This window comes from Bombina bombina, chromosome 6 (genome assembly GCF_027579735.1).
Source record: "Bombina bombina isolate aBomBom1 chromosome 6, aBomBom1.pri, whole genome shotgun sequence".
Taxonomy (NCBI): Eukaryota; Metazoa; Chordata; class Amphibia; order Anura; family Bombinatoridae; genus Bombina; species Bombina bombina.
The window spans coordinates 1,018,602,061-1,018,617,491 of record NC_069504.1 but is presented as its reverse complement, the minus strand read 5'-3'; the positions used below and the strand labels follow the sequence as shown (position 1 = coordinate 1,018,617,491).

At 37.9% G+C, this 15,431-nt stretch overlaps 1 protein-coding gene across 1 annotated transcript in view; it reads left to right on the top strand.

Annotated features, from left to right (window-relative positions):
* CCND2 (cyclin D2) overlaps positions 1 to 7,922 on the top strand; it is a 73,923-nt gene extending 66,001 nt beyond the window's left edge. Inside the window, exon 5 of the mRNA XM_053718744.1 lies at positions 1,038 to 7,922. Coding sequence (XP_053574719.1) covers positions 1,038 to 1,193 — 156 coding nt within the window. The 3' untranslated portion in view covers positions 1,194 to 7,922. The remainder of the gene's footprint in view (positions 1 to 1,037) is intronic.
* The last annotated feature ends 7,509 nt before the right edge of the window (positions 7,923 to 15,431 follow it).

The following is a 15,431-nucleotide window of genomic DNA, read 5'->3' as shown; positions in this document are numbered from 1 at the left end:
AAATTTTTGCTTACCTGATAAATGTATTTATTTCTTGACACAGTGAATCTACGGCCCGCCCTTATTTTCAGACAATTTTATTTATATAAACCTCAGGCACCTTTACACCTTGTGTTATTTCCTTTCTCTCCTTTTCCTTTGGTCGAATGACGGGGGGTTGTGGGAAGGGAAGTGATACTTGACAGCTTTGCTGTGGTGCTCTTTGCCTCCTCCCGCTGGCCAGGAGTGATATTTCCAACAGTAATTGCTGATTCTGTGGACTCACCGTGTCAATAAATAAATACATTTATCAGGTAAGCATACATTTTGTTTTTATTATTTATTTTGCCAACTTTAAATATATTTTTTTTAAAAACAAAACAAAAAAACTTTGCAATAAGATTCCACAACACAAGTACCAATTCATTCTAAACAAAATAACATTAAACTGCAGATACTGGTTTCTTTATTTTATGGTTGTAGATGTTGCATCGATTAAAGATGTCAAAATTTATCTTTGGTGTAGGGGCATCCTGCTCTTGTATTAATATGTTTTATGATTCTGTACTTTTTATTATGAATCAGTGTTGTTAACAGTATTCTCGCCTGGACCTTTTTAATGGGCACACCACCCGGCTGATAATAAATTTGTGCTTTGTATATCAAAAATGTTATACTGTTACAAAGTATTACACTGCTCCCACCTAGCTACTTTATTAATGCCACCCGGCTGGCAAAAATTTCCGTGGAGAGCAGTGGGTCACGTGTTCACTGCTGTGCAGTTTGTTCGTGCTTTACAAATAAATGATTATAGTAACAATAACCCACCATAAACAATAAAACGGTTTAAAAACAGTGTTATTGCCTGAATACACATGCTCATTTAGTAGTGATAAACAAGGTCCTATAGAAAGTTATTTTTACATCACCTGTTTTTCCAGGTAATGATGTAATATATGTGCATTTGTTTGGACATTTTTTGTTTTTGTATTTGCAGTGGAATGTTTTTGGGGGTTTTTGTGCTTTTACTAATGTGACAACCTTTTTTTTTTTCTCAGGATTGCCTTAAAGCTTGTCAGGAACAGATTGAATCAGTGCTACTCAGCAGCCTTAGACAAAACAGAACACAGTCTCAGCAGAGCAGCACATCCAAGACAGTGGATGAACTGGATCAGGCCAGCACTCCCACAGACGTGAGAGATATCAACCTGTGAGGAGTCCCACGTCAACAGTCTTTCTTGTTCTTTATTTTTAGAACAAAGCCTTTTTATCTGCTCCCACTTAGTAAAATATTTAAAGCTATTTTAAATATGGAAAAAAAACAAAAAAACTGAATAATTAAAAAAAGAAAAGTGTTTGTTGCCTGTGATGTCCTTTAGAAGGGAATCCCACAATATATTTGATAATTGCTGTTATATTCTATATTGTTAAAATAAGTGCTTATAAAAGCATAAACCATAGCTAGATTATTGTAAACCTGCATTTTGTGGGATCAACTTAGATATACTTTTTTACATTATAATGTAGTTGCATACACCCCTTCTTAAGTTTCCGAATGGAAGTGCTCGTGTGTGCGTTTTTATAAGTTGATTTTTAGATTGCAAAGCAATAGACTAATGGATTCTAGAGGGCAATGCAAGAAGAAATCCCTAAATTGATTCAAAAGTTTTTGGATTATATGATTATTGGGGATGTCTCTTTTTTGATTGTTATCTATATAGAGGTGCTTTCAGAATCTTTTGTTTAGTTTTGTTTACTCTTGCTGTCTATGGTAGCTGCTACCGAAGAAAGAAGATGCTTTATTTTTGCAAGCCTAAGGCAGGTTTTTTTTTTTATTATTATTAATATTATTTTTGTTTTTACTCCCTATTTTCAAATATGGTTTATTTCTCCTAAGTACTAGGATACGATTAAATGAAATGATCCTGTTTAATCAACTGTGGACCAATTCAAATGAATGAATGTAACTTTAATAGGCTCTTTAGGAATGTAGTACACAATTTTCTGTGTTGGATTTGGAGTTAGCTAGTGTGCAAATGTATGTACTAGAAAGTGCAACTCCTGTTGATTCTTATTGAATGCCATAAAAAAAATCCCCTAACAAATACTCTGTATTATTCCTGGTTTGCAGTTAAGCATTATTGTAAACCATTTCATTCGAAAAAAGCACTTTGAAATTGTTCCTAAGGGATAAATGAAATGGTTTATGAAAATTATTTGGAGCAAATAGCATGCAGCTTTTCTAACCTCCACACCCCCACTGCCAAATACATCTATTTCAATATATGGTGTTGCTGGACCTTTCAACACCTGCCTTGGACAACATTCCTTATACAACATTCCGGATACATAACAAAAAAGAAAACAGACATGATTTATGATTATTATTTTTTTATGACCCTGAAGGATCTTAACTTTTACGCTGCCAGAGGGACTGGCATTACGTGCGGGTGTCACAGATTATAGGTTTTTATTGCACCTGCATGCAGCTTATTTTACATATTGTTATACTATAGCTGGTAAACATCAAGATTTCAGAGTTTTGTTGTATGTCCGATATGTACCAGTGTACTTGAATATTTTTTTTCCTTATTTTTGTAGTTGCTCCAGCAATCAGGCATTTAGATTTTTTTTTAATTATTATTATTATTATTTTTGAGCTGGTGCAGCTTTATTTCTTGCACAAGTCTATGAAAATTGAATTAAGCTGTTGGGTTAAAAAAAAAATAGTTCTGAATTTTCAAATACAAAGACACGTGTAACAAAGCATTGTCATTTGTAAAACAATTTGCTAAATGGGGATTTGCCATAGTTTGGCTAGAAGTTAAAAAGGATTGAGTAATTATATATATATATATATATATATATATATATATATATATATATATATGTATGTAATTATTATTTTTTTATATATATTTTTTAAATTTGTTTGCGCTGCTAAGGAGCTATGATTTTGTTTCATTCTTATTCACATTAACAGTACTTAGCTGTATTGTTTCACTGAGTGTGCTGCTATTTTATAAACATTTTTATAATATATTATTTTACTGCTTAAATTTCCAATCCTGAAGTAGATGGTTGAGATATGAGTACTTTTGATTTACTGGAAATGCCCTTGTACAGGTTTTCTATTAGCGTGTTAATGACTTTTTCTTCCTCATCACAATCTGCAAAAATGGTAAATTTACCTCAGATTTACTGGACACAGAAATGGTTTCCATTTTCACAATACCTCACACTTTTACAGTTTTCCTCTTGGATGGGAGTGTTATGCTTTGTGTAAAGCCAGCTGGAGTCTGTTTTTTCACTTTGTTGCTTGGCTTCCCCTTTTCAGTTTAAACGGGAAATAATTTACTGCATCATTTCATGTTTGGGAATGCAGGGAATGAACATGCTGCAATATTCAACAGCGCTAAGTATTAATACATCATTTTAATAAAGGGATGTGCAATTGATGCATTACATTTAATGTGTTGCACTGTTTTAAAAACTTTGTTTTAGCAGAATAAGAGCTTTTAGCATGTTTGCTTCATAAATAAACAAGCTTAAAGGGACATAATACTCATATGCTAAATCACTTGAAACTGATGCAGTATAACTATAAAAAGCTGACAGGAAAATATCACCTGAGCATCTCTATGTAAAAAAGGAAGATATTTTACCTCACAATTTCCTCAGCTCAGCAGAGTTAGTTCTGTGTAAAAAGTTATACTCAGCTGCTCCCAGCTGCAGGTAAATAAAAAAATGAAGAAATGAACAGCAGCCAATCGGCATCAGCAGTGCTGAGGTCATGAACTCTTACTGTGATCTCATGAGATTTGACTTAACTCATGAGATTTCATGAAGCTCATCCCTTCAGTTGTCCCGGGACAGACATACTGATATGCTGCTTAGAAATCCTTTACAATGGGAGGTGGCTACTGAGGAACTTTCGAGGTAAAATATCTTTCTTTTTTACATAGAAATGTTCAGGTGATATTTTCTAGTCAGCTTTTTACAGCTATGCTGCATCACTTTCAAGTGTTTAAACATTTGGCCCTTTAATGTAACTAGCCTACAGCACTCTTTATTCAATTTTCTATTACATAACTTTTCGCAATGCATCCAATCAGACTGAATCACCTGAGCAGTTCAGTCATGTTGCTAATTTCTGCAGCTTCTAACTATACAGGGTGAAGTTATGTAACAAAAGCGAAAGTACCTGATTAAAGGCTAGATTACGAGTGGAGTTCTATATTGCCCTTCCACTCGAGCATTAACATCACTAGATGGACGCTTTTTGCGCATACCAGGTTGCGCTTGTATTACAAGTTGAAAGTAAAACATTTATGTGTGCGCAAAACCTGACAACCTATTCTCCCCCAAAAGTCAATGAATAGCGCAAACTTAAGAAAAAGTAACATCTATACTCCTGCGCTAACCCGACAGGAGTATCTGATACTGCTCATGTAAAATACATACAGTATCTATAGGAATAGATATACTGGTATAGGTTTATATAGATATATATATATAGAAATATGTATTTACAATACATAGCCAATATGAAAGAAACGGAGGTTCTTCAAAGTAAAAATGCTTTTCAGACTGTGCATTTACAATACATAGTACATTATCCTTTAAGTGAAGGATATTGGAAGGTGAAATATGTACAGAACATATACAGTAATACACAAATACTTAAATACATATGTAACCACATATATGTGTGTATATATATTTATATCTCTGTGTTAAAGCCCTTTGCAAGCCTTTTTTTCTTATTATTATTTTCTAACACCTGAGACCTCATATCTTTGAGCCCTTAAAAATTATTTTATAAAAAAAATTGCATTAAAAAGTTATATCAGGGTTAATATGAGTGTAACTGTACTGTTAAATGTATCTTTGATGTGTTTTGTGCAATTGTTTTGTCGTGCATAACTGTTAACTAGAGCTAACCTGACGTGTATTAAATTCAATTGTGCTCGAGCGAACACGCTTACTTTCAACTCGTAATACGCACGCTATTTGTCGCATGCAAAAAGTCGGGAAATACCCTGTATCGTTTGAGCGCTACAGTTAGCGTACCACTCATAATCTAGCCCTAAAGGGGCAGAATTAAGAGGCTCAGCTTTGGAATGCTTTAATATATATTTAGCAAACATGAAACAAACAGCATCATTTATGCAATAACCGTGTTGTTTGTGTAATAGAAGTGGCACATTAAAGCTAATGTGTCCCTTTCATATCCCTTTGTTTTTCTGTGAAATAAGCAGTTACAAAACATATCTCTTGAAACAGCTAATAAAAGCTGTTGTCACAGGCTGATAGTTAAACTTGGTGAGTCTAATTACCAGATGATGACTAATGTATTACAAAATGTACATGTTGAAAGTGGATTGGAGAACCTTTCAAAGTAAGTAGAGATCTATTACCTTTTGCAGAATGTTAATTTTTTTAGGAGAAGTTTAATAATCCCATCCTGAATTTAAATGCTGCTTTAAGTTGTTTGAAAAAAAAAAATCAGGCTTCATGTTTGGCTTATGATTTTTATTTTTAATTATTATTTTTTTTTTTTTTTTTTGTCATGGTGGAAAAAAATGTTTAGCAGCAGCATACATGTGCTAGAATTATTTATTACCATATGTAAGGGTCAAAGGTTCAGTAAAGATTGTCATTATCACAATTAGGAAAAAAAAGTTATATTCTAGTTTTAGGAATTAAGGGAATAACAGATGTGTATACAACAGCATGATTATTAGCATATAGAATTGCCTTTAGGCTTAGAAAAACTCTGATAATGATATGGCATTGCAGTGAGTATAATGCAAGTCTGAAGGTTTCTTTAGTAATAATTTAAATTAGGAGCCACTTTTTGCATTTCTGGATTACAATCATTCATAGTTATATGCTTAAAAAGTATTAAGCTATGAACCAGCTGCTAGACAACCCACAAAGAATCCAGTCTTGCTAAATAAAAAGAGAACACATAAATATTATGGCTCTGTGTTTGCATTGGTGGTGTTTATGCACCTTAGTGTTTGTATGATCGTGAGCAAGTTCATCTGTGTCTCTTCTTGCATACCTACTATTTATAATAAGAATACCCCCCCCCCCTGCAGTCTATCACACTTATCAGATTGCCAAAAGAATAGTGCCAGGTTTTAATCCCAGTGGTGGCAGCATAAATGTCACTTACTGTGATTATCCTAGAGAAGTGTTCTGGAATTAAAAGGTATTATTCTAGGTGCCAGGAAATGCCTAGGCTTTGTGGATTTACAGTAATCCACATGAAAGCAACAAAATAGTTTAACTGTCTTGTTGATTTCTCCAGTAAGGTAAAGTATTTTTTTCATCCTCGGGCATGTTTGGGATGAAGCCCATGTGGGTTGGCCTCAAGCCAGTAGGAACAAGGGATTACTATCCAGTTGCTTTTGTCTGTGTTCTACTAACCAGTAGGATGCAGATTGCGGATTTAGGAAGTTGAGAATGTGCTACTCGTTTGTGGTAATTGCTTAGAAATGGAAATGTGTTTAATTAAAAAGAAAAATAATAAAAAAATAAATAAAATAAAACCATGTTGTTTTATATAAGTATTTTATACAAGTTGCCAAAGCCTGAAACCTCTTAAATTGTAGGACTAAAGTTGAACTGCTAACGTATACTGCTGCTTCAAATGAAAGACCCATTCCCCAAAGCTTCATGCGTATCATTTGGAATGAATACAACTAATATTTATTAGTGGCTGGGTTTATGCTTCTATGTTTTATTCTTAGCAACTTGATTTTTTTTTTGTAACTGGAGTGATAAACGTAACAGGAATTCCAAAGTTCAATATATGTAAATTAAATATGGTTAGAGTTTGCCTTGGATGTTTCTATTTTATTTTAATTGGCATCTATAGCATTGGTAATGCGATGGAAATAAGTATGTCACCGATCCATAAAACTCCCATTGGAGATGATGATGGATTTTCTTTGGACATAAGAATTGTATAAATCATAGGGAAACTAGTGGGCTTTTAATCTTGGTCATGCTGAGACAGTACTGTGTAGGGGAAAAACGTGGATGTGTATCAACAGAAGAGAATCATTTGATCATCACTAAAGCACTTAATTTTACATAATTGCGTATAAAAGTAAAAGATACACTGCCTAGCTTATATTTACTGAACATACTATGTGCTTTAGTACCCAAAATGTTTCTCCTAATGACATAGATACAGCTCATCACTTCCTGCATGTGATTGTCCGTTTAATAAGTTGTCCAAAGAATAGTCATATGCCATTTATTTGAATATATTTATTTCATGATATTCAGAAGCTGATTGACCACCATAATTAAAATCAGTTGGACCAATAAGCCTTATAGCATGATGTAATATTTTTATTAAGTAAAAGAAATAAAAGCCTTTTGTAAGTCTACCTGATTTACTTAAAATGTGTTATCAGGAAGGTTTGTACATAAAACCAAATATTGCTATAAAGATGCTAGGTAATGCTGCTGGCCCTCTTTCTAAATAGCTTTTTGAATGTGCCCCAATTTTAATTGGCCAGTGGAATTTTTTTCCACCATGTACCTCAATCACTCAGTTGCACAATTTTCTCTTTTTTTTTTTTTTTTTGGCTTTAATCAAGTGTGATGCCATATCAAGTCATTGTTATTCTCTCACAATGTTCTTTTAAAAGGTGTGGACGATTATATGGTCATGGGAAGATAGAAAGTGTAGTCACAAATAATGTTAAAATTAATGTGCATTTTAGAAAGTATGTAAGATTTGTATGGTGGATAAGGCTGATACCATGTAGTTCTTATTACATATTACAAGGTCTTGTCTGTTCAGTGTTAAGTTGTTCTTATTAACTGTTATTTGACTAGTTTTAAAAGGAGGATTCATGAAATGTGTTTTGGAAGGTATTACGTATGATGTATGGACAATAAACTCACCTTGACCTAAACTTTTGCTTTTGTCTTTTTTTTTTTTTTTTGTTATCTCCCGATAAAACAGAATTATCGTAACAAATGGCTTTGACAGAGTGCAAGAATGTGCTGTTCTTATAAAACCAAAATTCTCCACAACTGGAATGCAGATAGATTATATGGAATTATAGTTGTTTAACAGCAAAGTTGGTATAAAAAAATTGAATGATAACATTTTAAATATTTAACTTTGAAGGCGCCTGTACCTGCAGCCCGATCGCCCGCTGCCTATGGGCTTTTATTGTACTGTGATGGATATTTTTCATCAACCAGTGCTGCAATTGGAATATATAATGCAAGCATGCATTCTCACCTACTTGTGCACCCAATGTGCATGTTAAAATATAAAAAGTAACAGTACAGCCGTGTAGCCAGTGAAGCTGCAGCTGTTCCCTTTTGAGTAAAACTAGCAACATAATTATAGAAATATATGAATATTATCTATCTATCTATATATATATATAAAAGGTGTCCTGACTGACTCGTCAAAGCCCAGCTCAAACCATTTAACCTAGGAATGTAATATTTGGAAGGTACGCTGTTTTTATGACGTAGGTACCCACTAAGGAAGGATTTTTGGAAATTACGTCCCTATGGGGTGAAAAAGGGGGGTGAATTTTTTTATGAAGATACCTATATCTCAACAATAATGTTACAGACATGGTATTTATATTCTTGAAAAATAGAGAAACGCCTTTTACCATTTCCACAAAATCCACTTTAGGGGGGTCAAAAGGGGGGGGACTAATTTATGAGGATACCTATACCTCAAAAACCAAAGATGTTACAGACGTGAAAACTGGTATTTAGATTCTCCTTTAAAAATAAAGAAACACATGTTTCTCCAACATTGGTGTGTCCGGTCCACGGCGTCATCCATTACTTGTGGGAATATTCTCTTCCCCAACAGGAAATGGCAAAGAGCACAGCAAAAGCTGTCCATATAGCCCCTCCTCAGGCTCCGCCCCCCCCAGTCATTCTCTTTGCCGCTCTGAACAAGTAGCATCTCCACGGAGATGGTGAAGAGTATGTGGTGTTTAGTTGTAGTTTTTTATTCTACTATCAAGAGTTTGTTATTTTAAAATAGTACCGGTTGTACTATTTATCTAAAACAGAAAGGGATGAAGAGTTCTGTTTAAAAGAGGAGTATGATTTTAGCAGCAGTAACTAAAATCAATTGCTGTTCCCACGCAGGACTGTTGAGCCCAGAGAACTTCAGTTGGGGGGAACAGTTAGCAGACTTTTCTGCTCAAGGTATGACTAGTCCATTTTCTAACAAGACTGTGTAATGCTAGAAGACTGTCATTTTCCCTCTTGGGGATCGGTAAGCCATTTTCTTAGACTCTTAACAGAATGAAGGCTTGTTATGGGCTATACACTGGTTGACACTCTTGTGGGCTAAATCGATTGCTTTATTTAAGTTTTTTATGTAATCTGAGGTGATTTATAAAACTTTTATTGTGGGGGAACGTTTTTAGGCGCCAGGCAGTTGTTTAGACACCTTTCCAGTCAGAGGGGCCTTTCACTATAGTAGGCAGAGCCTCATTTTCGCGCCATAATTGCGCAGTTTCTTTTGGATGCAGTGCATGCAGCTGCATGTGAGAGGGTCTGGTGATCATTTAAAACGTTCCTGGAAGGCTTAATTTGTTATCGTATAACTCCTAAGGACAGGTGAAGTCGCAGCAAACGCTGTGGCTGTGGCTGGGACTGTAGTGGGGTTAAAAATTGTTAATTGATTAAACGGCTCCGGTTTCCTCATTTAAGGGGTTAAAAGCTTGAAAATTGGGGTGCAATACTTTTAAAGCATTAAGACTCTGTGGTGAAAATTTGGTAAAGATTGGATATTTCCTTCATAATTTTTCACACATTCAGAAATAAAGTGTGCTCTGTTTAAAATTTAAAGAGACAGTAACGGTTTTGTTTTAAAACGTTTTTTTTTCATTATTAGCCTGTTTAAGCCTGTCTAACATGTCTGTACCTTCAGATAGAACATGTTCTGTATGTATGGAGGCCAAGGTGGTCCCCCCTTCAAATGTATGTGATAATTGTGCCATGGCGTCCAGACAAAGTAAGGACAGTACTGTCACATTTAATAAGGTTGCCCAAGATGATTCCTCAAATGAAGGTAGTGGGGATAGTTCATCATCCTCTCCTTCTGTGTCTACACCAGTTATGCCCTAGTACATCTAGCGCGCCAATGCTTGTTACTATGCAACAATTAACGGCAGTAATGGATAAATCCATAGCTAATATTTTATCCAAAATGCCAGCATTTCAGAGAAAGCGTGATTGCTCAGTTTTAAATACAGTGGAGCAAGAAGGCGCTGACGATAGTTTATCTGTCATACCCTCAGACCAGTTAGAAGTGGCAGTGAGGGAGGGTTTGTCGGAAGGAGAACTTTCAGATTCAGGAAGAATTTCTCAACAGGCAGAACCTGATGTTGTGACATTTAAATTTAAGTTAGAGCATCTCCGCGCATTACTTAAGGAGGTGCTATCTACTCTGGATGAATGTGACTCTTTGGTCATTCCAGAAAAATTGTGCAAGATGGACAAATTCTTAGAGGTCCCGGTGCACCCTGATGCCTTTCCGATCCCTAAAAGGGTGGCGGACATAGTGAATAAGGAGTGGGAGAAACCAGGCATACCCTTTGTCCCTCCTCCTATATTTAAGAAATTGTTCCCCATGGTCGACCCAAGGAAGGACACATTGCAAACAATCCCTAAGGTTGAGGGGGCAGTTTCTACCCTAGCCAAACGCACGACTATTCCCATTGAGGACAATTGTGCTTTCAAAGATCCTATGGATAAAAAATTGGAGGGTTTGCTTAAAAAGATTTTAGTTCAGCAAGGTTACCTCCTCCAACCTATTTCGTGCATTATTCCTGTCACTACGGCGGCGTGTTTCTGGTTCGATGAACTAGAAAGGTCGCTTAATATGGAGACTCCATATGAGGAAGTCATGGACAGAATTCACGCACTTAAGTTAGCTAATTCCTTTATTTTAGATGCCGCTTTGCAATTAGCGAGATTAGCGGCGAAAAATTCAGGGTTTGCAATTGTGGCGCGCAGAGCGCTCTGGCTAAAATCTTGGTCGGCGGATGTATCTTCCAAGACAAAATTGCTTAATATCCCTTTCAAAGGTAAGACCCTTTTTGGGCCAGAATTGAAAGAAATTATTTCAGACATCATTGGGGGGAAGGGCCATGCCCTCCCACAGGATAGGCCTTTTAAGGCTAAGAATAAGTCCAATTTTCGTTACTTTCGCAATTTCAGGAACAGACCGGCTTCTAACTCTGCAGCCTCTAGACAAGAGGGTAACGCTTCCCAGGCTAAACCAGCTTGGAAACCGATGCAAGGCTGGAACAAGGGTAAACAGGCCAAGAAGCCTGCTGCTGCTACCAAGACAGCATGAAGGGGTAGCCCCCGATCTGGGACCGGATCTAGTAGGGGGCAGACTCTCTCTCTTTGCTCAGGCTTGGGCAAGAGATGTTCCGGATCCCTGGGCACTAGAAATAGTCTCTCAGGGTTATCTTCTAGAATTCAAGGAACTGCCCCCAAGGGGAAGGTTCCACATGTCTCGCTTGTCTTCAGACCAAATAAAGAGACAGGCATTCTTACATTGTGTAGAAGACCTGTTAAAGATGGGAGTGATACACTCAGTTCCAACTGTGGAACAAGGTCAGGGGTTTTGCTCAAAGTTCCCAAAAAAGAGGGAACTTTCAGACCAATTCTGGATTTAAAAATTCTAAACAAATTTCTCAGAGTTCCATTGTTCAAAATGGAAACCATTCGAACAATTTTACCTACAATCCAGGAGGGTCAATATATGACTACCGTGGATTTAAAGGATGCATACCTACATATTCCTATCCACAAAGATCATCATCAGTTCCTAAGGTTCGCCTTTCTGGACAAACATTATCAGTTCGTGGCTCTTCCATTCGGTTTAGCCACTGCTCCCAGAATTTTCACAAAGGTGCTAGCGGTTCTAAGACCGAGGGGCATTGCAGTGGCACCTTATCTAGACAACATTCTAATTCAAGCGTCGTCTCTTTCCAAGGCAAAGGCTCCTACAGACATTGTTCTAGCCTTTCTAAGATCTCACGGGTGGAAGGTGAACGTAGAAAAGAGTTCCCTGTCCCCGTCAACAAGAGTTCCCTTTTTGGGAACAATAATAGATTCTTTAGAAATGAAGATCTTCCTGACAGAGGTCAGAAAGTCAAAGCTTCTAAAGGCTTGTCAAGTTCTTCACTCTATTCTGCAGCCTTCCATAGCTCAGTGCATGGAAGTAGTAGGATTGATGGTTGCAGCAATGGACATAGTTCCTTTTGCTCGAATTCATCTAAGACCATTACAACTGTGCATGCTCAATCAGTGGAATGGGGACTATGCAGACTTGTCTCCCCAGATTCAAGTAGACCAGGTAACCAGAGACTCACTCCGTTGGTGGTTGACTCAGGATCACCTGTCTCAGGGAATGAGTTTCCGCAGACCAAAGTGGGTCATTGTCACGACCGACGCCAGTCTATTAGGCTGGGGCGCGGTCTGGGACTCCCTGAAAGCTCAGGGTCTATGGTCTCGGGAAGAGTCCCTTCTCCCGATAAACATCCTGGAACTTAGAGCGATATTCAATGCGCTCCGGGCTTGGCCTCAACTAGCGAAGGCCGGATTCATAAGATTCCAGTCGGACAACATGACGACTGTAGCTTACATCAACCATCAGGGAGGAACAAAGAGTTCCTTGGCGATGAGAGAGGTATCCAAGATCATCAATTGGGCGGAGGATCACTCCTGCCATCTATCTGCAATTCACATCCCAGGAGTAGACAACTGGGAGGCGGATTATTTGAGTCGTCAGACTTTCCATCCGGGGGAATGGGAACTCCATCCGGAGGTCTTTGCCCAGTTAACCCAATTATGGGGCATTCCAGACATGGATCTGATGGCGTCCCGTCAGAACTTCAAGGTTCCTTGCTACGGGTCCAGATCCAGGGATCCCAAGGCGACTCTAGTGGATGCATTAGTGGCGCCTTGGTCGTTCAACCTAGATTATGTGTTTCCACCGTTTCCTCTCCTTCCCAGGCTCGTAGCCAGGATCAAACAGGAGAAGGCCTCAGTGATTCTGATAGCTCCTGCGTGGCCACGCAGGACTTGGTATGCAGACCTGGTGAATATGTCATCAGCTCCACCACGGAAGCTACCTTTGAGACAGGATCTTCTAGTACAAGGTCCATTCAAACATCCAAATCTAGTTTCTCTGCAGCTGACTGCTTGGAAATTGAACGCTTGATTTTATCCAAGCGTGGATTTTCAAATTCAGTGATTGATACTCTGGTCCAAGCCAGAAAACCTGTGACTAGAAAGATTTACCATAAAATATGGAAAAAATATATCTGTTGGTGTGAATCCAAGGTATTTTCCTGGAGTAAAATTAAAATTCCTAAGATTCTTTGATTTCTCCAAGAGGGTTTGGATAAAGGGTTGTCAGCGAGTTCTCTAAAGGGACAGATTTCTGCTCTATCTGTCTTGCTACACAAACGACTGGCAGCTGTGCCAGATGTACAAGCTTTTGTACAGGCTTTGGTCAGAATCAAGCCTGTCTACAGACCCATGACTCCTCCTTGGAGTCTAAATTTAGTTCTTTCAGTTCTTCAAGGGGTTCCGTTTGAACCTTTACATTCCGTAGATATCAAGTTACTATCTTGGAAAGTTCTGTTTTTGGTTGCTATCTCTTCTGCTAGAAGAGTTTCTGAATTATCTGCTTTGCAGTGTGATCCACCCTATCTGGTGTTCCATTCGGATAAGGTTGTTTTGCGTACTAAGCCTGGTTTTCTTCCAAAAGTTGTTTCCAACAAGAATATTAACCAGGAAATAGTTGTTCCTTCTCTGTGTCCGAAACCAGTTTCAAAGAAGGAACGTTTGTTACACAATTTAGATGTAGTCCGTGCTTAAAAGTTCTATGTAGAAGCAACAAAGGATTTTAGACAAACCTCTTCTTTGTTTGTCGTTTACTCTGGTAAGAGGAGAGGACAAAACGCTACTGCTACCTCTCTTTCTTTCTGGCTGAAAAGCATTATCCGATTGGATTATGAGACTGCCGTACGGCAGCCTCCTGAACGAATCACAGCTCACTCTACTAGGGCTGTGGCTTCCACATGGGCCTTCAAGAACGAGGCTTCTGTTGATCAGATATGTAAGGCAGCGACTTGGTCTTCTCTGCACACTTTTGCCAAATTCTATAAATTTGATACAGTACTTATGCTTCTTCGGAGGCTATTTTTGGGAGAAAGGTTTTGCAAGCCGTGGTGCCTTCCGTTTAGGTAACCTGATTTGCTCCCTCCCTTCATCCGTGTCCTAAAGCTTTGGTATTGGTTCCCACAAGTAATGGATGATGCCGTGGACCGGACACACCAATGTTGGAGAAAACAGAATTTATGCTTACCTGATAAATTACTTTCTCCACCGGTGTGTCCGGTCCACGGCCCGCCCTGGTTTTTTAATCAGGTTTGAAAAATTTCTTTCTCTATACACTGCAGTCACTACGGCACCCTATAGTTTCTCCTTTTTTCTCCTAACCGTCGGTCGAATGACTGGGGGCGGAGCCTGAGGAGGGGCTATATGGACAGCTTTTGCTGTGCTCTTTGCCATTTCCTGTTGGGGAAGAGAATATTCCCACAAGTAATGGATGACGCCGTGGACCGGACACACCGTTAGAGAAAGTAATTTATCAGGTAAGCATAAATTCTGTTTTTACTATTTCCCAAAAATCCACTAATCTCAAAAGCCAAAGATGTTACAGATGTGAAAATTGGTATTTAGATTCTCCTTTAAAAATAAAGAAATACGTGTTTTACCAATTCCCCAAAAAATCCACTTAAGGGGGGTAGCTGATTTATGAGGATACCTTTATCTCAAAAACCAAAGATGTTACAGATGTGAAAATTGGTATTTAGATTCTCTTTTAAAAATAAAGAAATACGTGTTTTACTATTTCCCAAAAAAATCCACTTAAGGGGGGTAGCTGATTTATGAGGATACCTTTAGCTCAAAAACCAAATATGTTACAGACATGAAAATTGGTATTTAGATTACGAGAAACACAGGCCTAGATTTAGAGTTGGGCGGTAGCCGTCAAAACCAGCGTTAGAGGGTCCTAACGCTGGTTTTTACCGCCCGCTGGTATTTGGAGTCAGTCAGGAAAGGGTCTAACGCTCGCTTTGCAGCCGCGACTTTTCCATACCGCAGATCCCCCAACGCCATTTGCGTATCCTATCTTTTCAATGGGATCTTTCTAACGCCGGTATTTAGAGTCATGGCTGAAGTGAGAATTAGAAATCTAAAGACAAAACTCCAGCTGCAGAAAAAAAACAGGAGTTAAGAGCTTTCTGGGCTAACGCCGGTTTATAAAGCTCTTAACTACTGTGCTCTAAAGTACACTAACACCCACTCTATTAAAATTTTTTAACCCCTAATCTGTCGCTCCG